The following is a 25,093-nucleotide window of genomic DNA, read 5'->3' on the forward strand; positions in this document are numbered from 1 at the left end:
GGTCCAATAAGTAACACTTAAGTTTTGTCCGAGTTAAGTAATAAAAAAATTAGTGGACAAAGACGATAAAAGTCTCAACACAGTGAAACTGAAAGTGTTCCTAGATGTTCTGCACCACTGACAAGAATGTAAAAAATGCAAAACAAATAAATACATATTGTATGTAGTACAGAAAAAGAATGGAATATGAATACATTTGTATGTTATCTCTAAAATCAGATTTTACCTACATAGTAACCATTATTTGAATTTATTATAGTAATATATATTTATATCTTTTTATATTAGTGTATTTATTGTATTAAACATTATTTAAAATAACTTGCCATTGTAAATGCACTGTAAGTTGCGTCATTTATATGTATATACGCTCGCTGCTGGTTCAGTTTCGGTGTGAGATCTCCAATCTAGATCATAACCTGCTCGGGAGCAGGTTAGCCTATCAACGTAAGTTTCCATGGCGATTAACACTGAATAAAGCTGAGTCTGCCAGAAAACAAAAAAACGTTTTTCAAGTTCCCAGGGAGCACTTCTGATGAAGAACTAGTCAATAGATGTATCAGGAAAGTTGTGACTTCTTATTTATGGTGTAATATTTGAGACACCCGGTAGCTAGTAAACATGAGTTATAACATATAAAAACAAACGTGTTGTGCAGCGGAACATTAGGCGACCCCAGTTGGTGTCCCAGTCTGTGGTCCTTTCCCCAATTCTGTTCCCCTCTCTCCCATCTACTCTCCACTATTCTATCAATATATACGTTTTAAAGGGCAAAAATTTTTAATAAAATAAAATTAAAAAAATTTGTGTGTGCAGCAAAGTTTATCAACACTATACCAACGTGTTCATAGTGTATATATGTAGCACTCCATTTTCAGCTGCCTGAATCAGCTCACTCAAGAGTGTTAGTGACAATGTGATTCAGACTTGAAACACTGATTGACTAGTCTTTGCAGGACTTTTGTACTGTTAAGTAAGTTTGTTTTAACCGTAACTTGCTAGCCGGACTGCCAGGAGTCTCCTCCTCTCCACCTTATATGAAACCATCTCTCCTCAGCTCCAGATCACACAAAGAAATTCCAACCAAGTTTTGCCATCTCAATATCAGATTATGGGCATATTTAATTCCTCCCTTCGGTTGACAACACTATGGATCCCTTCACACCAGCATCACTGTAAAAAGCTCATGGTCATATCATGTACGTGAAGATATGGGCATGGGTTTAAGTGAATGTAGATTAGCCCACAAAGGGTTTAATTGCTAGTTGTCAGAGCAGCTACAGTAAATGGCTGTCTGGGTCGTTGAGTTTGATCATTTTTGTCAAATTAAATGAATATCAATCTTAGAAAATCAGTTAATTGTTTATTTTTACATTGATTCATTTACAGTAGCTACATACAAATGAGAAATGCTACGAGGCGATTCATGAGGAGACAGTAATGAGTTGTGTCCCGATCAGGATTGTGCATATTCCCTTCACAGGGTGTTTAAATGGAAATTGAATTGGAACGACAGGATGAGGAATTTACTGAAATTCAGCACAGACAACAGAAGAATTTCATTTGTTCAACACTACAAAATGTCACTACAGATAACTTCTTAAGCATTCCGTTTACGGTTTGCATTTTGTAAGTTGTGCGTGATGTATCCTTCCATCATGGTCCAACATAAGTGTTTATTAAACTATTTCTAAATATCATGAATATATATATTTCAATTGAATTATAGTAATTGCATTAAAGTGATAGTTCACCCGAAAATAAAAAAACGATCATTTACTTTTGTCATTTTAAACCTGTATGACTTCCTTTCTTCCGCAGAACACAAAAGAAGATATTTTGAAGAATGTTGGCAACTGGCCTCCATTCACTTGCATTGGTCCAGTGCTGTTCGCTTACCAATTTTCTTCAAAATATCTTCTTTTGTGTTCTGCGGGACAAAGAAAGAAGGTCATAAAGGTTTGAAATGACAAGAAGGTGACAGAATTTTCATTTTTGGCTGAGCTTGTCATGATCCTGCCTCTCCTTGTCTTGGTTTTCGAGTCTTGTGGCAGGATCATGTCAGTCCCATGTGTTTTGTGTGGAGAAAGAGCATTGTTTTGGTTTGAGAAGCCATGCTCTCTCTCCGGTGTCACGTCCTTTAGTCCCGCCCCCTTGTTTCCCCGGTTAGCGGTCCATTAGTGTTAGGCTTGTCTCCGGCCCTGGTCCATCTTTCCCTTAGTGTTCCCTTTCTTGTTTGTTTTGTCCCCCTTGTGGGAAGTTTTAGTTTTCAGTCTTGTTTGTGTTCATGTTTTCCCCATCGAGGGTCTTTGTTTTGAAATAAAGTCTTGTTGTTCGACACATGTCTGCCTGCGCTTGGGTTCTGTCCACAACCATAACAGAGCTATCACTTTAATGCATTATGTACATTCATTATTATTATTATAAATATATTGTAACTGTTGGACAAAAACATTGTATCTCCTCGTGTCTTTTTCATGATTTACTTTGATAAATCATTTCTATTGGTCAAACTTTTTTTTTGGATTTGCAATATTTTAACGATCGAGGGTATTGAAAATATCTCTTCAACATAGTCGTAAATTAATAACAAGTGCAGTGTTTTTGCAGCTTTCTGTCCAACAGCGAGGATAAAGTATATTATTATAATTTTTTGTGTCATTTTAAATTAAATCAATAATTTTAATAGGAAGGCTTTTAAGAATTTTTTTCATTAAAGCTTTTATTATGTCATTTCGTATACTTTAAAATAAGATATGCAATCTTATCAAATGTTGTGTTTTATAACACATTATGAATAATTTTCTGTTGATTTTGTGTTAAATAAATAGTAACACAAAATGTGTTGTCTTTAACTAGACAGTTTTTATATTGTAGAGTTTGTTGGTACTTTATTGTAAACTAAATACATATTCTTTCAAAATCATTCCTTTTTTTTATTATTGTTCTGCGCATTCTTTCTAACCTCAATTCAAATTCTGGAATTTACGAAGTATTTTTAATTTACTTCTGAATGAGGCAAAACCCAGCATGTCTACGCTTTCAATAAGTGTAGTGCTAGAGAGCGGTGTGTTTGTACAGAATCATTGTTGTTAAATGTTCAGGCCTGTTCATGGGTAGTTTAGTACAGCCTTGCGGTGGTACCGTGTGTCTACCTGCATTAGAAATGTGTAAACTGAATTATTTATTTTTACATATTGTTATTCCGTAGTTTTTAGCTTAACAGTGTTCTAGAATGTATTATGAGAGTATTCCCAATTGTATCACATCTTGCAGTGCTGAACCACAGAATGTGTCTGTTCAGCAAGCAGACCCGGAGACCGCTTGCATTACTAGAATATTCATAGCACACGATTTTTCAGACCATTTTTGTTTTGAGTTTTTTTCTAAGTCACAGAAAGTAAAATAACCGAATTTTGAAGAGCAATAGACGTTGTTTGCGCAGTAATGAAAATAATCCTGTGATAATACAATCTCATTATAATCTTTATATATTCTAACAAATAGTATGGTGATGTATACTGTAAATATTTTATAATTTAAATAATATATACTGTATGTAATAAAGTCAACATCTGAATGCATTACATGGAGGTTAACTATCACGACAATGGCATAATTGGTCTTAAAAATAGCTAAAATATGCAGAATATATATTTTTCTTTTGATTTTGGGTTGATATATGACCCGTAACGTCAACACGTGCCTGTTCTGACAACACATGCGCTGTAGCGGACAATGGCACGGCACCCAGTTGTGTGATTCATGTGTTGTAATTTTAATCAGCCTCTGTACTAAACAGCCGCCTGCAGACCTTGAATTATTCGCAGTATCACCCGGGGCGTTTCTCATTTTCAGAGAAGAGCAGATTGAGGAAAAGTAATGGCAAGCGTTCTCCTAAACCGAACAGGAATCTCTTAATCCACACAAGCCAATAGAGGCTGTAACAGAAGCCTATTGCTCAGGTGTCAAGCACTGCATGGAGGTCTATTTCTCTCTTTTCCTCACTTCTCTCTCGTACGTTCCCCTTTGTCTCCATTTAGCAGTCTTCCACAGCAGACCTGATGATCAGGAGCATCCTTCTGAAGCATGCTGGGAAATATGGCTGCCGGGCACAGACGAGCGCAGACAGCGTGCTTGCCGAAGCCGAGCTGCTCGTGAGAGGTGAGTAGATTAGTGTAATGTCGCCCACACAAAACTCGATTTTCACAAACGACGATGAGTGAAATGATGATAATACTTTTAAAAAGAACACGAATTGGTTTACTTCACTAATACAGTAAATGTCCCTGATAGCCTGCAGTATTTGAAAGAACGCATTTTCGTAATGTTTTTTCAATTTGAAAAAGGTCAAAGATATTAATATTAACAAGATGCACCACTGCCGTTACAATGAATGGCGAGGAATGCAACGTTTAATATTGCCGCTCTGGCTAAGCAAGTCCCGCCTTCCAGTAAAACGAGCCAATCGTCAATCTGTGAAGACTGACGATTATAGCGGGCAGGGCTCTCGTGAGGCGCTTGCCATACTTTGCACGGAGGCAGTGGTTGAGGCGAACTCGGATAAGCGAAATTTAGGCTTAGCAAACCAAAGTTATTATACAGTTCATGTCATGTTTATTAATTTATCGGAAATATGCGGTTTAAATTTGTGCTCCTTCTCCTGCTGTCCTTGGTTGATGCGTGGGCGTGCCGCATGCTTTTCCTGGAGAATTGTCCAATAAGGGACTAAGAAAAGTTGTTATGGAAGGATTTTTCATGTTAGAAAAAACTTTACGAAACCTGTACAAGCACCGGGGGAGTGTATGGAGCACAGAAATACTACGTCATATGTCCAACTAGTTTTTTGACAAGTTGACCATGTCAAGCATGAGAAGACAGCACGTTTAACATTATAAATGATAAAAAGTCAGAATGCATGAAACACCGTTGCAGGGCCACTTTAACAAGATTTGATCATATTTGATCCACCAGCGATATTGTCGAAAAAGCTGTGATAATATTTTTTATATAACCCCTAAAATATGATGGTCTACCATTAACAATCCATCCTTGATATCCGAATGATTCAGATATTATCAAGTCAACAGCTGAATATTCTCATTGCGGAGTTGAAATGCGTTGGAAATATTATTTCATGTTATCCTGTACAGATGAAACAAGTCTGCGCCCTTCACAAGTGTCGAAAGTTGTTTGCCTTTAAACTACTCGCGACTTGTGTATTTAATGAACAGTCGGTTCATTAGCAGTGGTCACACACTGATGAAAACCAAAAACTTTCTTCCCACGCAGAACAAGTACCAACACTTTTGTATGTTATCTGTAAACGCTTCATCGTAACATCTTATAAACTTTCTCTGCATGACATGTCTTGCACAATTTCCGTATAAGACAAACACAATTACTAACCTTCAACCTTTTACTTTATATCCACGCGTCACATACTGTGTATAATAATACATTATCATGCTAATAGAAAGTCACATCCAACTTAATTATGTCCTCCAGTTCTTGCTTATTTGTACACTCTGTATGTCTGAACCCACCCGGTCAAAGCTTTATTTTCACGTTACTGTAATTCCCAAAATATTAGTCTACCGCAGAAAAGTTAATAGCAAAACCACTGGAACACACTTCGAGGGCAGATGAATTGTCTTCCTTTTGTCACTATACAGAACAGTCATGTGATCCGTGATCGGTGTTAATCATCGATTAGTGGCATCTCCTAATTGCGCATTGATTTCATGATATCCGTGGCTGTTTTCTTCACAAAGAGAAGTGCAATTTACCCTCTGCCCCGCCTGAGCACCATTGATGTGTTCATGATGTGTGCCTGCACTGCTCCACATGCGCTCAACTTCGGGTCAGAAAGGCTTCATCCAGCCTTAAAACAGAAGCTGCTGCTGGTGTGACGTTATGCCGTGCATATTAATATGCTCTGAACTGTTCTCTCTTGAGACGCCCACTGTATCTGCACACACTTCTACAGAAAAAAACGTTTCTAAAGAGCTGGCACACAACGCACAACAGAGAGAAAAAAACTGTTCTTTAGTCTGTGTGAAATCCTTGATGAGTGATCTGCCAAACAAAGTCTTTGTAACTTCTGTAGTTTGTTTGCTTGAAGATTACAATTGTGAACTTGATTTTACATGTACACACATGCCCATAGTTTCTGAGAAAGGAAATTTGAGGAAGGATTGTTTTTGGGCCACATTCAACGTACAGTTATTATAGGAGATTGACAGTCAATATACAGTACAGTGGATATACAGTAAATGCATTTGTGATTCTTCAACCAATGTAAGAATCTCGGCTGACCTTTCATGAGAGGACCTCATATGGATGTAAAAACGGGTATTTTTTAAACAAACCTGCTTGTTTCAAACTTCCCCAGCTTTCCGATGTCAGACAAATGATCACATTAACACATCCCACACATTCACATCAGCAACACCTTTTCACTACTCATCGTGAGGTAAAGTGACTATTATTCAACAGAACAATTGAATCAGAAAACATTGACAGCGTTGTTCTGTATATGCTTTAGAATAGCTGAAACGACAGCGAGGTGTTTGTTTGCAGGACCACCCGGACCTCCTGGAGTGGTGATTGTGGAGGAGATAACAGAAACCACAGCGACGTTGTCGTGGAGCCACGGAGTTGACAACCACAGTCCAATCACCACCTACAACTTACAGGCACGTAGCCCTTTCTCTCTGGGCTGGCAGACAGTGAAAACCGGTAATCACCTTCATACTATATTCAACACTGTGTGTGTGTGTGTGTGTGTGTGTGTGTGTTCGCGTGCGTGCGTGTGTGCGCGACTGTAAAAAAAGTGCTTTAAAAATTGGTAACCTACTGTCAGCTGTGGTTGCAGGCATTGTACTGCTAAGTTACAGTTTACCTTTATTTAAAGCTCTACTTTTACAGTATGTGACTGTAATAATACAATAGTTGATTATATTGTATTGCAACATTACTGTTAATAATGTGAATTTCACTTGAGTCTACTTAAACTAATAAGCTAGTGAAATTGACGTGTTTTGCTTACTAAATTTGACTCTAATGTTTCACTGCAAATTACTGTTTTTCTAAATTTCACTGTAATAGAACTGTAAACTACACTTATAAAAAATGTGTGCAAATTTACACAAAAAAGTACGTAAATTTGACTAGTTGTTTTTTTAAAGTTTAAAAACTGTGTGCCAAAAACTAAGTAAATCCTATATTTGTTTTTTACAGTGTACTGGCAGATAGTGTCAAGCATCTGCTGTTTTTACAGTACAGGTCTAAGGCACTGTTCTAGTTGTGGGATAGAAAATACCATCAGCATAAAAGTCCCTATGAATATACCAAAACAAACATGTGCGTGAGCAGGGTTTTAAACACACATTTGTTAAATGGTAGATAAAATTGTCTGAGTAATTAAAACAGTTACTATAGGCATTTAGCTGCTAATTGAAAAAGTGATAATGATTAAATCACAACTAAGACAAAATTAGATAAAAATATCATCAGTCTGACCTTCCGCTTCTTTTCCTAAGCACAACAGCAGTTTAAATCTCATTGTACTGCTCTACTAAAGCATTAATGAATTAGGATCATATCGCCTTTGGCTAGTTTTTTTACCTCTGGGAAAATGTGCCCATTGCAAGTTTATAATCAGTGTACATCAGATGTTTTCTTTTGCCTAAAGTTTAATTTTATTTACAAATCCCTTTGTGAAATATTTCTAACTTTACGTCATTAAAACAGATTAAGTCGTGTGTAGTTTGGCTCATTTAGAGTAACTCAATGACCTGTGCTATTTGTCACGAAGTAATGCAAAATAGCTTCTTGCTAATTTTTACTCAATTCACCTTCCATCGTGGGGCAGAAGGTTAATTTGAACCGTAATCTTGCCAAAGTCACTGACAGAAGCAGATGATGACCAGCCAGAGGGAATTTCCCATATGAACCAAATATTTTTCAGATACCTCCATCCAAACCTTTGGCCTTCAGCGTAGCACGACTAACAGTCTATGAATGCAGACTCCAGCTGACTTTTACCCCCATGTGTTTAAAATGACACGAAGCAGAGCCCAGTTGTCCTCTATTAAATGTCTGTTGTTCTTTTTTTTAAATGTCATTGGTTTAAATCAGACACATTAATTTGAAGGTCATTACCAAGTTAACCTTCCCATCCATGGCTCTTTTTTTCTTGGATGGTCAGATAATGTGTCTATTTTAACATCATTATCAGCAACGGAAGGTTGTACTTTGGGCACAATAATAACACACGCCATTACGGGCTGTTATTCTAAACCAAAAAAAAAGCTTTATGTACTAATGAATCATTCTTTTTTCACACTTAACATGACGGACTAAAAGACGGATGAAGTTAAACAATGCTTTGGAGGTAAAGGTGAACATTTACTCAAGACCTTCCAAACAATGTTTACATTGCGTACAGTGAACACATACTGCATTAGCTAAATGGGGTACATTCATTGTCTATAAATAGTCTAGGGCCAATCACGCTAACAACCCTTCAGATGGGGCAAACCAATCAGAAGTCAGTCATTTCAGTCAGATTTGGAGATTCAAGTTGATGTTGGTGATTCGCTGAAGTTGAGTTTAATGTTATACAAACATGCATTATGTATGTGCATACAGTAATCTGCTGCCTGATACATTTGAATAACTAAGAAAAAAACTGCAGTACAGCGTCAGCATTGTGTCAGTTCACGGCCATTTTTTTATCAAAATGGATTAGCAAAAATCCAAGATGTGTGCACATCTAACAAGCACAACACACCTAAAAAGATCCCATTAAAATATTTTATTTTGTTCTCGACACATGTGACGTTTCCATGAAAAGCATGTAACGTTGTTAAGTTTTCAATGTCTCAAACTTCGGGTGCGCCAACATTTTGTTGTTCTTTTTTGTTACCAAAGTCATTTAAAAATGCAAAAGAATCATCAACGAAACAAACAAATTGACAAGCCGCCTCGGCTTGCTAAGACAAGGTCACGTGACAACAATACTGCGCACTACCTTTGGAAAGTGTATTGTTTAAGAGCGAGAAGCTGATAAAAACACAATGAAGCGAATGCGAGACTTGTTTGGTCACCGGGGGAATAGCAGGAGAGAAAACATAAAGTACAGAAAGGACAGAGAGATTGCAGAAAACGAAACAGATAAGGGGGTGTTGAGGTGAGGGTTTGGGCACGGGGGGAATCATGTGGAAAGCATCTGGGAGTTTATCATTCCACAGTCTTACTCCGACAGCGGGACGCCGGTTCCACAGGTCCTGTACAGCCGCTAACTGTAGGCCAGGGGTCGGCAACCCGTGGCTCTCGATCCGCATGTGGCTCTTCTGCCCCCCTGCTGTGGCTCCCTACAGTCTTTATAAGGCCCGGTGTTTATGCCTGGTATTAAGATGTGTTTTGGTCGATCAGATCACAAGTGGATGAAAGAGGCACATACCTGTTTACAACTGCTGCTGTTATCCGTCTATTTTTCCACTTTTGACCACTTCTGTCCTGATTTCTTCAAGAAATATCTGAAAAGCATACACATTTCCCCAGCCGTTCTTTTTCAGTTCATTCGAATAGATTAAATAAGTGCATGCAATGTACATATGAGAGCAACCGGAAATTACAGAAAAACATGCAGAGAGCAGCGGTTTTATTTCTGTTTGACAGATGTGAAAAAGCACTGAACACTGTATGCAAGTGTTAAATGGAATGGTGAGAAAACATTCTGCATGGTACGTTTTCCGTCTTTAAACCAAACTTTTAGGTCTTCAGCCGGCATAGTTTAAATCCTGTCCAAAAAACCAAAGGTTACAGAAAATATCTGAAGTCTAACTAAAGCACCACGTGCAACACCAAGACACTGCTCTCCTATTGCAGCACTCCCACTTCTTGCCAGGGACAAAAATTTATAAATTGCTAACACCTAAATACAATAAAAATCGCACTATATTGCCACCTAGTTCCAACTAGGTAACAACTACATTACGTGCATTACAACCTGTGTTATAGTTATTTAAAGGGTACATATATTTTGCGGCTCCAGACAAATTGTATTTCGTGGGAGATGGCCCAAAGCGGCTCTTTTGGTCTCAAAGGTTGCCGACCACTACTGTAGACAGAAGTTGGCCTAGACTTTGGTCCACAGCCAATTGGGTGTCTGAATCTGAATCTGAATGAATTATCTGCGTGAATGAATGAAGAGCCAGTCTTCTGGGCTAACACACATCTTGTATCTAGTGTTTCTCGTGTATTGATTTAAACCATGAGTGAAATTCAATTTGAAAATTCCGTAGAAAAATGGAAATTTTCAATTACTTATTCAAAGCACAATTACTCGAAACGGAAAGCACCGAGCACATGGGCATCAATCTCGAATTTGGTGAGCGGTTGTTTTAGAAGCACACTTCATGCATCTGTGACACGTATTGTGGAGCGCATATTCCTGCTGTGAATGCTTTCACACGTCGTCTGGTACAGTATTTTCTTGTTAACTTTAAAAAACCCTTTTTGAGCTAAAGCTTGAAAACATACTCGAAAGAAAACTCATATTACTTATGTTAAACGCAGACATTACTAAAATGCAGACATGGGGGTTTGTTCTCCAAATGTCAAGTTAAAGTCAAAGTAGTTAGAAGATTATTTAAAAAAATCATTTTGTATTGATTTCATTATTTGCGGTACCTTACCGCTTTTCTTTGTAACCCTCAGATCCAGACCCGGTGACTGGAAACATGGAGTCGGCCATGGCGGTGGAGCTCAACCCCTGGGTGGAGTACGAGTTTCGGGTTGTGGCCACAAACGGCATTGGAACAGGAGACCCGAGCGCTCCCTCGCGGGCGGTCCGCACTAAAGAAGCAGGTATCTATCACAGGCCTGTTCACCCGTGAATATCAGAGCTAAATGTTCCCGCTCAGATCGCCAGAAGTCTAAATAAATAAACACTCCTCACACGCAGCTCATTTATTCTCCACTCGAGGGATGGTGGAGCTTTGTGTTGTGACACATTTGTGCGACTGCCGCCGCCCCGTCTGAATATCCAGGGTGACCCTGGTTCTATTTTAATTGGCGGAGAAATGGAGAATAAGCCGCTTACATGAATTTAAACAAGTTTCGTGTGTGAGCCGAGGCAGAAAGGCACTCGCGCCCTCAGGCAAAGAGGCTGTAGAATTCTCTATTTATGGAGAACAAAAAGCTCGCTTCAACACACTCACATTCAGAAACGTTCAGCGGACCCGGCCTGTGAGAAGCAGCGCGGTGTCTAATATATGAATATAATGACAGCTAGTCCTTTATCATCATTTAAAACGTTGTGAATTATTGCTGTTGTCATGGTGTGCCGCTGTTCGTTTTTTCTTCACTCTGCAAGTTTTCTCTTTTAGTTTATTTGTAAACAATCTGTCAGTTGCGTTTCTACTGATGCTGAACTTTTTTAGCTAATAAGTTTAGCTTTTTTTATTGATTCTAATGAACTGCTACCAGTGAACAGTAAACAATGGCTTTTAAATATTAAACACTCAGCTTGCATTTTTGCATACAGATTTACAGCTGCTATCTGTAACTTTTGTCCCTCTACCACCATCTCTGTTTCAAACACAAAAGTGCAGGTGACTTTATGTACTTTTCTTTACGTGGGTGGAAATCAATGACATCAAAATTAGATTTTCTGCTAAATCCATCCCCAAAAGCTCAAATTATAAATCTGTATTATAAGCTTACTGTTTTGTCACGTGCTGATTTTTATCTATAAAAAGTTACAGATTGCAGCTTTACGCCAAACATTTATTATTCAAACTTATAAAGTGGCTTGCAATACTATTTAGGCGATGTGTGTCGACACATTCTCCGGGGTCCCCCTTGTTTGTGTTTTGGGTCCAGCTTCATTCCATTAGCGGTTACGGTAATTATGCACAAAAACAGAGTTGCCTGTGAGAATGAACTAAGCAGGAGGCTGGCTGGAGATGGGTGTGGAAAACGTGAGTCTTCAGGGAAAATGTGTATAATTTTGACACTTTTGGAAAAGATAACACAATTGGATAACTGAATATCAAACCGAGTGGCATCTACAAACAAACTTTTTTTAGGACTAAACTTTTTTGAGCTTTTTATGTCTAATTTTAACTAACGGGTTCCGTTGTGAATGTCATTTTGTCTCAATTCCATAAGCATGAATTATCAATATCAATTCCAGCAGAATTAAGTCGTTTATCACATTTAACTGTTTATTTTCCAAATACTTTGTCATGATCTAAATAAAGCATATCTACTGTTTAATCATTCAAAACCTAACATCTAATTTTTCTAAATATTTAGCTTGAAACTTGTTTGGCTTATATTGCACGTGGGCTGATATTTCTTTTACTTAATGGCATTCATATATTCCTTGTTGGGACTTAAGTGTCCAAATATATTTTTTCTGGGGTCCTTTAGCATAACATCACATTATCTCTTGTCTGCAGTTCCGTCAGTGGCCCCTGCCAGCGTGAGAGGAGGAAACGGTCGCAGACACGAGCTGGTCATATCCTGGGAGGTAGGTTTGCGCTCAGCATGCACAGATAACTCCCTACTGCGATCCCGTGCTATGCTAATGAATATGGCATAGAAGACTCGCATTTCCTTGCCAAATGGATTCATGCAGCTAATATACTTGAGCGTTGGTAATTATGTTCAGGCATAATTGCCACCATTGCAATTTGCGTATTGAAGAATCGCTACGGTTAGAGTTCACAAAACCTATAAGAACAGATGAGCAATTATACACGAAATAGATTTTGATCGTTTGATCAGTATTGTTGGATGGAAAAAGATTGAATAGTGCTTTATGTTTATTGCAGAACTGATAGACATTTATCTTGTTAGGCCTTTAATAGCTGTAGCACTGGTCTGAGAAAAGTTTGTTGAAAGTTGTACATTTTCTAAATGCATGAGTGTTAGTTCTGCTTTCTATGTATAAAATCAGGATCTTGATGCTGATTGGTCGGTATGCGTAGTTTATTCATGGTAAAGTACAGTTATGCACAGCAGTCTCGATGCATAGCACTTGTTTCTCCTATTGAAAGGTCGCCATTAGATTGATTACAATAACAAAAAATTATGTTTTAATAAAGACTTACTGTTTTTTTATTAAGTATGACAGTAAGGCTGTGTTATATTGTGAATATGGTCTTTAAAGTTTATACTCATTTGAACGGCAGTTGCTCATTTTGAGTCATTGTGACCCAAAAACACTTTTTTGATTGTTGTGTGCACTTCAGCATACAGTATTCACACAGTACCGCGACGTGTCGACGTGTCAGATTCACAGTTCCAGTTGACAGCTGTGATCAAAAATAAACATTTTACATCACCAACAACATCACTGCTTTGCAGAATAATAAATCATATTTGTCCGTTTAGGGCTACTGTAGAAACAACATGCTGAACTCCATGTAAGGGGACCCGCGGTGTATGTACATAGAAATAGGTAATAAAATCAACGCTTCATAATGCAAGGTCTTTATACGCCTCTGACGACTTAGTTATGTATATTATATTGCATTTCTGTCAATAGATCCTCCAAAAAACAACAGACTTGACCTTAAGCTAAATGTTGCTAACAAAGCATGAAGGCTAAAGCACAAAAATGCGAATTTACCTTCCTAAATCTGTATCTTCCTCATTTACTGAAATGATATGTGTGTTTTATCGCAATGTTCTATAAACCACGTATAGGAGATTTGTACTCGCGCAGGCTGTACGAGTCACTAAATTGTCCCCACGTCTGTACGTCTTTGGCAGTCAATTAAACTGTGATGTTATTAAATAAATTGTAAGTTTGGTTAAACAAGAGCAAAGTAAATGATAATTAACCTTCAGTCTCTAAAACGCTTCCCCTGCTGTGGACGGATGTGGAACATCTGTTTGTAATCTAACTCCTAACAACGGCCAAATCTCAGCATTCAAAGAGAAGACTAGCTTAACATGTTTGTTAATGGACAGATCACCGTTTGCTCCGTGCAAAGACGCTAAACACATTTTAAACAGAAAAAATAACAAGGTATCCAAATGAGGCCCGTTAAAGGTGTGATTATCTGGGGAGCGTGAAGCAGATGTAGGCTGTAAGTGATGGTTATTAAATGCTCAGCCGCCAACTGTCACCATCCGAATAACTTTGACACGAGGACAACTGTACCTCAGCGAGAAATTAAAGGAGATAGGGCTCGTTCCAGATGCGACGGAATGTTTCTACCAAGATGACTTTCTCAGTTTATCACCCCTTGAGAAAGTTATCACTGCAACCGAAATAATTACAGTAACTTTATATTGTGCCAGAGGTTCAATTATACGCCCCTCGCCACATTCACAACATGGATAATGAGTCTATGGACCAGGAAGGTTTTTCGCTCAGAGCCTTAAACACGTTTCGCACGTAATATTTTCCTTGTAAGAGCGAGATTTTAAAGCACGGGAGAGTTCACATTATTTCTTCGCTGCTGTATTGCATTAAGAGACATTCCAGTAGGTACTGTATCTTGACAGGGGCTTCAGGTGCTATTTAGAGACTCATTGCACATCATATTAAATTACAGATCATTTAGCGTACGCTTTTAAACCCAAAGCATTTGCAGTGCATTAATTGGACTGTCCCTCTGGAGCCTAAGTGCTTTGCTCAAGGACATAATGATGACTGAATTTGATAATTCCTCCATAATTCAACAGTTCTCCCAGGTCTCCCGTACCCAAATATAACCTCCAACCTCCCGTATTAGATGGAGTTATATGTCTCAAAAAGCAGAACGTGAGATCCAGGGTTGGATACAGATCAAGTCTCCTCCCACTGCATTTTGATTGGTTGACAGATTATTGTTGGAGTTTTTAATTATCACACAGTCACCCTAGACTTTCAGTATGCTAAATTCCTACACATTGCCCTGCATGTCTGGGTAGCGACCATCGCAACAAGAAAAACCATTCATAAATACAATGATGGGTTATTTTTTGTTTCCACATCATACATTACGATGTATTTTCAGTTCAATTGAAGACTTTCTTGTTTTTTTAAGCTCTATTGTACAAAATTGGATTGTGTAATATTAGCATTTCATCCAACTGAAATGGTCAAGCCGAGGCGTATCCATCTACTATTCGTCATGCGTCAAGATGTTATACGAATTTGCAGATCAGAGTTCACCAAACGTGGACTTTGGAACGCAGCAATATGCGAACCTTTTCCGCAGAAGCTTGCGGTTCCGCTCTGCTGCATTCACATGCGTATGAATGGAAGTCAATGGAGCAAAAAGTCTAGTGTGACCGCACATTTACTCGACTTATTGCTCTACCATTTCTCTACATTTCTGAGTCGTAACTACAGTAATTTCTTCTTTTGACAGAAAAACTAATAATGTATTTTATTAGATTAAGGCTCAGGGTTTCGGTAAACATACATTCAAATGTGATCATTACTTACAGGCGTACACTAAATTATGAATCTATCTCAACTATTATTATTCAAATGTACTGCAGACACACATTGATAAAAGTGAATGTTACCTACCACGGGTTGCAACGAATTGCTATATATAAGTGGGAAAAGTCCGATCTGGATCCAACCTCGCCCCGCTGGATCTTATATTATGCAGTGCAGACCATCTCCAGATGTTTCTCCCAAAATTGCTTAAGACAAATAAAACCAGACACAAATGTTATGTATAAGATGAGTGTGTATTGTAGAGGTAAAAGTATCTGTATTAGGTAACAACTTTTGATTGCAGACCTGACCAATCTAAGCTCAGTTTGTGACATTGTTGAGATCTCTTCTGATACTCTAATGGAGACCTTTGTGACCTTTCTTGTTCGTATTCACAGGAGAAATATCGCAGTAGACTGAAGCAAACGTTCCCATTAGCTCCCCGTTTAATCTCATTGCCAGGTAGATATAACTGAGATCTCACCTGTAATATTTCTTAAAGTTTTGATCTTGGTTCTCAGTCTTGGGGTTCGACTCTTATCCTACCTAGCAAATAAATAAATTTCTACCATACAATCGCATTTGTACGTTTTAGTGCAATCTTTAAGGGGTTGAAGAGGTGACGCTTCAAGCGAAGTTGCTTTTATACAATCTTTTTTTTGTATGATTTACATTATACAAATTCCTAAAACCCTATGAAAGCACAAAACCATTGAAAATGCCTCGGCAACTACCCATGACACCAAAGAACCATGCTGTATTGATATGTTTTTATACTCTATTCTCCTTGATTTGTCTGCATACATCCTTGTAAAGGGTATTGAATTAATTGTTGCTAATAATATCTGAATATCGTTTCATTTTACAGTTTGTCACTTACATTCTCTCTTTCTCTCATGAGTCTTTGTGCATTTGCTGTGATCACAAACAACTCATTTAATGGGTGTCACACTTTGTGATCTACATTTACTGCAGCCGACAGATCATTGGGACATGTTAAGCCCACCCCCCACACCCTCATCTCCACCAATCACCAAACACGAAGTGGCATTTTAAATGCACATCTTCAACAAATCTTTACCAGCATGATAATGCTGAACATCACTGTATCGTAGTGTTTAGCTCCTCCCCATTTATCTGCCTTCTGGTTAACCACTTTAGGGCCGTCGAGTTGGCTCTGCATCTCCAATCAAAGTTGATGAATATGGGGTGATACCGAGCAGGAGAGGTGCTTCTTTGGCAGTCAGTGGCCTCGCTGCTGTGCTGCCTCTTCAATAATCTCTGGGTGGTTGTTGGAAACCCGGGCGACTGGGCAGAGCTGTGCTTATTAAACAGGATGAATGACTGAACAGCCAGGCACGGCTCTGCCCCGTCTGCTCATTAGTTTCTGCAGAGTGAGAGAATATTACACACACCAGGAGAAATGGACTGAACCATTGCGGTCGCCCTATTTGTGCGCGACACCCACCATGCATGCCAATATAAGACCGCCGACAGACTTCATTTCCACAGTGGGCGATGACTGTCCTACGGTCCACAGACTTTTTATATATAAGTTTCAGTCCATTTTGTAGCAGAACTGATTTCTTTGGTCTAAAGTGGCCCTTTATAGATCACCTCATGCAGAAATCAGTCAGCGGCGGTAATGGAGGTTTGTCTCTGTTTTTTGCAGCGCTAGCACAAATAAAGGGAATTACAATAATATGGTCACCCAACTGCAAGGGTGGCCCCAAATAGCCACGCCCCAAAGCCGTTGCCATTGGCAGTGCCAATATTCACTTGTTAAGCTTGACATCACGCACCACCATACAGTATATGGAAGGTCAGAATCGTTTCCTGGTCCAACCCGTCAATCAAATGCCATAGGAAAATAACCAAAAATGCAAATACACAGTCATGGCGTGTTGTAAAACCGCAGAAAATTCCCGATCCCATCTTTAATCTCCATGACGGTATCTCAAATGGTCACCCTGTGATTAATTTTTGACCATCAAGATTGTTTTTCAGATATTCCTGGAAACTATAGTGTACAACGAGTTTTTAAAAGTATTCTTTACGTCATGAATTAATACGCGGATTGCGATTTTGGTTTACATTCTTCAGAAAGCACGCATGTTTTTTATTAAACGGAGATGCAAGGTCTGAACAACAATAACACACTTCAACTCAGCCCTAAAACTATGTGCAAACAGTGTTTAATGTGATGGTACATCTCGTTTTCTCCCATCATTGCTCCGCGTCTCGGATTGGGTGTCGCTGTCAAGGGACGAGACAATTTGGATGCGGGAATCAGTCAAATTATGGCGTGACGGACAGATTCGTTGCCAGAAAGAGAGTACAGGTGTTTGTCAATTATTAAATTTGCCCAAGATTTAATTCTACCGGCTTACATTTTAATTAAATTTCTCCCTTAATAGATTTCATTCCATTCTATTAAATGACTAGCAGGTGTTTCACACAGAGTTTGATGCACAGGCATATAAAAACATCAAGCGAATGTCAAATCTCTTTAAAAGAGAAGCCGAGGAAATTGTCAACATCTGGACAGCCAAAATCAGCAAACGTGACTAACAGACAGTACGCGAATGTTGAAAACATGCGCATGTTGGTAATGTGTACAGCTCACATAAAAATGAGCCTAGCTTTCTGTCTTTCATTCCGTCAAGATATTCCATTCAGTCATTTACCTTAACCCTAATGTTCCAAAACACATGATTATCCCACGTATGGCTTTTACACTCAACTTAGCGTGAGATGTTACAGTATACGAAAAGCATTTGTTATTCACAAAGCGTGCTCACCCGAACACTTTATTTACCAGAGGGCCTGAACCAAACCCCTTGACAAGTCCCTGATAGGCTTCAGAGAACAATGCCAAGCTCTGGCTTTATGGTGTCTCTTGGATATGTTGGATTACAGCATATTTAATTGATGTGTTTAGGCTCACCATCAAAGCGCTTGACATTCACAAGTGATTTGTTTCATTATAACCGAAAATCTCCAGGAATCTTTTGGGACTGACTGACATTTCATGTTATTCTCTGCCATTTACTCTTGCTTCTTTGAGAGAAGCGCAGTAACAAAAGATGTTATTTATCTTGCAAAATATGGAGATTTAAATGTATTTATCTATTTGAGACGTGTTTAAAGCTTCTGTTTGTTTTTACAGCTTTGTTTCGGGTCAGAGACAGCTTTTTTTAGCCAAGATTGACCAGGTTTTAGTACACATTGTAAAATAGAATATAAAATGCATTGAGTTTCGCTTTTATGAGATTTTTTTTAAAACCTTTAAAAACATTGTGCACAAACACGTCTAAATTAAAAGTTATATATATTTCCAGTGTTTTAAATTAATTTCCCCAGTCGCTAAAACTAGCAGGCAAAAATGTGTTAATCCAATAAAAAAACATTCATTCTGTTCTGACAGGTGCTTGGGGCAAAAAAGAAAGCACAGAAGTCTCAAAATTCCATCTGTTTTTAACACTTGGTATTTCATTATATTATATTCAAGCTTTATGGATATCCCATCAAATATTGGTTTAATGTATATGCATAGACTGGGGTGTAATGGGGCTGTCAGATTTGTTTACGCGGTGTGTTTACATTGTCGCATTTGCTTTCCGTGAATTGTGAGCGTTATTGAATGCACAGCTAAAATGGGGTGAACAGAAACGAAACAAAAATGAGACTTCATTCTTAAAACAAAAGCAGAATGAATCACTGTGTAAATCGCTCTTACATCAACTCACGTATTGAATTGAATGCGGCGGTTTATGTAAGAATGGTTTCTTTATTCAGAAATTGGTTTTGCTTGTGTTTCAAGAATAAGGGCACGGACTGCAAATAAATCACTCAGACGGCACCTGAAACCCACGTTTCACCCGTTTGTCATGGATGGGTTCGATGAAGATTTGTTTTATAGGTAACATACAAAATTATCCATAAGATGGTCTTCTAAAGGTTAGAAGAAAATGCTGCCCCGAGTAATTTTATAAATAAGTTTGAGATCTGTGAAGCAACTCAGCGATTTGTCATTTCAAAGGCAGAGCGAGTAAAGAGTTTGATGAAAGATTACAAAAAAATGTCTTTCTTTGAAATAGCTTGCATTCATGAATCATGCACGAAAACACACTGGAAGAAGGTCCGTTTTAATTTTATGTTGGCTTGATAAAATTGAATGCTGGCGCTGATGCTTTGAAAGTTAAAAGATGTATTATTATCCGATCTAATAGTGTAGGTCAGCTGGCACTTTAAAGATAATATTCATTTAAGAGTCACATATTTTGAGTAACGTCAAATTTTATTCCCAACTTCAATTTAACTTGGAACCAAATTGACTCGTACGCCGACCTGGAAAAAGTGTTGTGAATTTTCCACAAATAAGTATAAATACGGGCAGACTACATCGCCAGGGCTGATAATTCCCAGGCAAAGGTCTTCATAAATTACCTGCTGCATGGTCGTTTACCCTGACCTCATTTCACAAACCTCAGCTGGCTGTGTATTATTGAAATGCTTTTCCAATTTCACATGTCTCTTTGCAGAAAAATGTTTATTTTCCTCGGCAAATTGATATATTTGCCGCAATGTCATCAGAGTGCATGGACAATGTTATATTTAAATGCAATCGCGTTGGAAATGAATCCACGGCTCAAGTTAATGCATTTCCTCCCCTTAGCCCGTCTCAGAAGAATTCCAGAACGGAGAAGGTTTCGGCTACATCGTGGCGTTCAGGGCCAACGGGACGCGAGGATGGAAGGAGAAGATGGTGACCTCGGCCGACTCCACCACCTATAAGTACAGGGACGAGACCTTTCCCCCTCTCACCCCGTTTGAGGTGCGGGTGGGAGTGTATAACAACAAAGGAGACGGGCCATTCAGCGGGGTGGTCACTGTGTTCTCTGCGGAGGGAGGTGAGAGACTCTCGGCAGAAGTTTATTGCTTTCAATAACATGCAGCTCAAGGTACGAAAGCAATATCTCAAGCTTTGAAGATCGTCACACAACAGCTAATCCAGGGCTTTGAAAGGATATACTGTCTGGTTTTGTGGCTGTGTTTTGAGGTATCGTAGGAGAAGCTAAAGGAACATTGTAAAAATATAGCACATGATGAGAACAGATTTGACATAAAAAGCCAACCCAATTGGCTTGTCATTTATTGTCAACGCCAATAGCCTTGTGGTTAGTACATCAACATAAAGCACCAAACAGCTCACGGCAAACCGAATTACATTCCAATATCTCAACAGACCTTTGCCAGTCCTGCTCCCCTGTCTCTCTACCCAACATATTCCATAGTCAGCAATCTACAGCAGGAACGATTTCATGGTTCTGGGACGATTGCCTGAAGTACCTGCTTTTGTTTTGATCGGACTTCTTGTAGGAAAACTTCAGCTCCTTCTCTGAGGCGGAGTCTAAACCAGCAGGATAGGAACAGCACGTGACTTGGCACACTTAAATTACATTGCTGTGGACCGGCTTACATCACTAAATAGTTCCTTTTGCCGGTGCGAATGCGATCGGGGGAAATAGCCAGAAAGAAAACTTAGGTCACGAATGACAGCTCTCTAAAGTCGTTCCAGGACTTTGTTCCCGAACTTATCTGACCGCCTTTACATTCACTGGAAAATAATTTCTTATTGCGAACATTCGCATTTGTGCAAATGTGCAGAGTGCACTTTTGTCCTTTGTTTAAATATGCCAGAACTAAATTTACAACCTGATCTTAAAGCATAATTTCATACGAGGTAAATTTCAAAAGCTAGTCCTGTCAAAATTAACACGTCAACATATGCGTTTCTCTTATCTCACCCTCCTCTGGGCCATACTCTCCATCACAGAGCTTCACAATTTACCATTTAAATCTGTTTAGACTGCTAATACATAAGAGATGAAGCATTGATCCTAAACACATCATCAGCCATGCATACAGTGATTTGTTATGTATAGAGATGATGTTTTTTGTGAGGACTCTGAAGTGTTCAGCTTTTCAATGCAGAACCCAGGGAGCCTCCTTCTGAACTGCAGGCGTTTGCCATCTCATCTTCGGAAATTAAGGTGACGTGGAAGCCGCCCAGTCCCGGTCCTGGAAGACCCCAAGGCTATGAGGTTAGAGAAATGCATTCATTGCTCTGTTAGAATCTTTTTGCATTTCAATGTATTAAAATAAACTGCTGATCTGAGAGAGCATCTGCAAACACGTGAAATACTTCAGAAAAACTCTAAATTTGCTGTCTATTTAATTTAATTTCTATGTACAGGAAACAATAAAAATATCTCAAGTGTGATTTTACTTTTCTATGGGTATGTAGGCAGAAATAAGCAACAATCACAGCCCTGACCCCTCTCTGTTCCTCATCGTCTTCTCAATAGTCATAGACATTAAAGCTTTCTGAATAGAGGAAATGATTCAAGGCAGCAATACTGTACAGTTGCGTCCTCCAGAGAGAAAGATTATTGTATTTCAACGCCGGGAGATATTACATGCTCGCCTATTATGCTCTTCATGCAAAATGTATGACAGTTATTTAAACCAAATGATACAATATTGCACGAAATTGGCGCACCCTCACTTTGTCATTTATTGAGGCACCCCAATCTCATTTTCTCTGTCGCCGTGGAATATCTTGACGGAATGAAAGACAGAAAGCTAGGCTCATTTTCTCGTTGGATACAGGTGAGTTACTGGAAGGACATGGAGCAGGAGGAGATGGCGAAGAAGCAGAGGACGACGAGGAATGAGACGAACATGCTTCTGACAGGACTGGAGGGAAACATGCAGTACCTGATCTCAGTTAAGGGCTTTAACAGCGTCGGTCAAGGCCCATCAAGCTCAGCCATCAGAATCAGAACTAAGAAAAATGGTGCGTCCTGGCACAACGTGGGTGATTGTCACAACTAATCGATGAAATGAAAAAACATTGTTCAAATGTTTTTTAAGGCTATTAGTATCAACATTAAGCATTGCAACTAGACACCAATTTTTTCTTTACTAACTGACATAAAATGCTGAACATTTTTCTTTAATTAAATTATTCAAAGACACAATCTGCAGATTCAATAATTATGCAAATAGCTTTTAGTCCTAACCTTGTGATCATGAAAGTGAATATAGTATGGTCCCAGATCTATGGATAGAAAATAAGTCTAGAGAGATGAAAAATAAGTTGAATATTTGAATGAATGTGTGAACACTGCAAATTTCAAAAGGCGCTTTATCTGGCTCTTTTGTTATCTTTCTATCTCTACAGCCCCTAGTTTACCCCCAGGCAACTTGATGTGGATTCAGGAAGGGAATAACGTTTCTTTATCCTGGGATCCGGTTAAAGCAAGGGACAATGAGTCAGCTGTCATCGGGTACAAGGTCGGTCTCAAGCGCACGCTGCAGATGTAATGCTAAACTCATTACCACCAAATGCGCATATTCATACTTTACACCTTGCAGATATTGTTACGTCAGGAGGGGAGGGGCCACAGTCAGGTCACGAGGACTCCAAACTCAGCCGCCGTCCTGACCCTACCTGAGGGGGGGGCGTACATCATCGAGGTGCGAGTGGTGAGCGAAGGAGGAGAAGGGGCCGCCACTGCCCAGGTCAGACTGCTGACCTCCTCGGGTAAGCATTGATTCCTGTCACATTCTGAACTTGTTTCCTCACAGCAATGTTCCTCAGAGAAAAGACAATATGGTAGGAGGCCTGAGCGCTTTTCTATTATTTATCTGTCCTTCCCTTGCACACCTATACAACTATATAGACAATCACATTTATTCAGCTCCTCAAAGTAAGTTTACCATCATTATACTAATAGGACTAGTGACCCATTTTAGTGCAAGCAGCGTCAAATTCATTTCTGGATATTTAGTTTCTGATGCGTCATAATTATAGTTCTACAGTTCTACAGTTACAGTTCAGGCTTGCCAACAAATCCTTCAGGCTGCCATTTTCACTAGTTCCTTTTCCTCTCCACACTTTTCAGCAATTAGTTCAGCTCGAAGCACTTAAGGTAACTACAGACTTCATTCAAACTCTGTTTGGAAGGTAATTTCATTCTTAAGCCCCTTTCAGTGACAGTGATTAAGTTGCTAGGGGTCGTTGAGTTTCTTAACAGTAGCGTTGTACTAGGTGTTCCTTCTCCACCGTATTTATCAACCACATTGACCGGTAAATCTGTGTCAGCACTTTCATTCTACACTTTAGACTTTAAATCTTCATTGACTTGAATCTGTGACCTCTTATTTTAGTAGTATCTTGATTTTGTGTGATATTTATGTGCATAATAAATTGCAAATGGGCTGCAAAAGAGAATTTCTGATTTTATTTTTAGGTTATTTATTCTACTATTTATATGCATAGAACAAAAGTTTTAAACAGAGCTGGTACAGAAGTCACGTTGACCGAACGTCTTCCAAAGTAGTATTTCCTTCCTGACATGCAAGTGGAGTTTTATTTTCATTTAAAATATTATAAAATATTTACAGTACATATGTTTTTTTATTTCCAGGTGTCCGTGCAAAGAGTGGGCAGTTCTCTGTCTATAATCTGCCTGCAGGCATGACATGGACCGTTCTTTTCCTGTCTTTATTGGTGCCTTCTTTTCCTTTGTGAGGCTACTGAGTCCCGCACCCTAAAACCGTCCCAACGCCTACCCTCTGAAGACCGCAACCCACCCCACCCCTGTGGGTCCCCTCAACACAGACTGCCTGCCCTGGCCTGTTCCATCAACAGTAGCCGGGGGTCAGCCAAAGGGAAGTGCTTCTTTTCCAGACAAAGATCAAGAAACTCCAAACAACACTTTTTTCCTGGCTTATCGTTTACTTACAGGTTTCTGTTCAGGACATCTTTGTAGTTTTGTGCTGTACAAAGTGAAGATATCGTGTACACCACGAAGCTGTAACAAAGACGTTTTATAGAATGGGGACTTCCAGAGGAGTCCTTAAAGCTGCTGGGACTGTCCGCTGCTCTGTGCCAATGTGGCTTCCCTCATTACATCACTGCATCTGTTTTATCCTTTGGCTGCCTAAGCAACGCAGAGTAAAGCTCAGTAGAGATAAGTGCATTGTTTTCTTATTTACAAACGGAGCGAGAAGATGAGAAGAAAAAAAACATTTTTATAGTGCCGAAAATCTAACTATTTCCAGAATTGCTTTTTGTACATTGTGTACCCTTTAGAGAAAACAAACAAACAAAAAAATTGTGTGTTTCGGTTGGCTGTATCAAAGTTTTTGAACTTCTGTTCTCAGTTTTGTTACCTTCGTCGGTTTTTGAGAGCTAGCAAGGTTGCTGGGCAACAGTGGAACTGACAGATGAAGCGGAGATAGAGGATTTGAACTCGACTTGTCGTGCAAAAACACTTCAGTAGACAAAGACCACGGCTGACGTGTGACAGTTGAAATAAATGTGATGTATATTTTTAAAGGGCTCTCGTGTGTCTGTGTTGTGGGTGAAGAGGGCTGGGGGAAGATCTCTTGATCTGATTGCTATCGATCCGTTCTATCAACAAAGTTTGTTGCGGCCAGAATTGAGTCTGAGAGAATTACATTGGTCAGAGATGATCCGGTTCCCAGAATTCAATAGAAACACTACTTGTCCACTGGCATGAAAGAAGAATTCTTCAGATATTTGATCTGGGGTTA

At 39.1% G+C, this 25,093-nt stretch overlaps 1 protein-coding gene across 1 annotated transcript in view; it reads left to right on the forward strand.

Moving 5' to 3' along the window:
* Positions 1-24,879, forward strand: part of cntn5 (contactin 5) — a gene marked incomplete at its 5' end in the record, with an annotated part of 94,206 nt that extends 69,327 nt beyond the window's left edge. Inside the window, 10 exons of the mRNA XM_079465335.1 lie at positions 4,044-4,164; positions 6,583-6,741; positions 10,729-10,878; positions 12,477-12,547; positions 20,142-20,376; positions 21,461-21,570; positions 22,139-22,325; positions 22,713-22,825; positions 22,907-23,075; positions 23,962-24,879. Of these exons, the coding sequence (XP_079321461.1) occupies positions 4,044-4,164; positions 6,583-6,741; positions 10,729-10,878; positions 12,477-12,547; positions 20,142-20,376; positions 21,461-21,570; positions 22,139-22,325; positions 22,713-22,825; positions 22,907-23,075; positions 23,962-24,065 (1,419 nt within the window). The 3' untranslated portion in view covers positions 24,066-24,879. The remainder of the gene's footprint in view (positions 1-4,043; positions 4,165-6,582; positions 6,742-10,728; positions 10,879-12,476; positions 12,548-20,141; positions 20,377-21,460; positions 21,571-22,138; positions 22,326-22,712; positions 22,826-22,906; positions 23,076-23,961) is intronic.
* Between the last annotated feature and the right edge of the window lie 214 nt (positions 24,880-25,093).

Source organism: Barbatula barbatula, assembly GCF_947034865.1.
Source record: "Barbatula barbatula genome assembly, chromosome: 10".
NCBI lineage: Eukaryota > Metazoa > Chordata > Actinopteri > Cypriniformes > Nemacheilidae > Barbatula > Barbatula barbatula.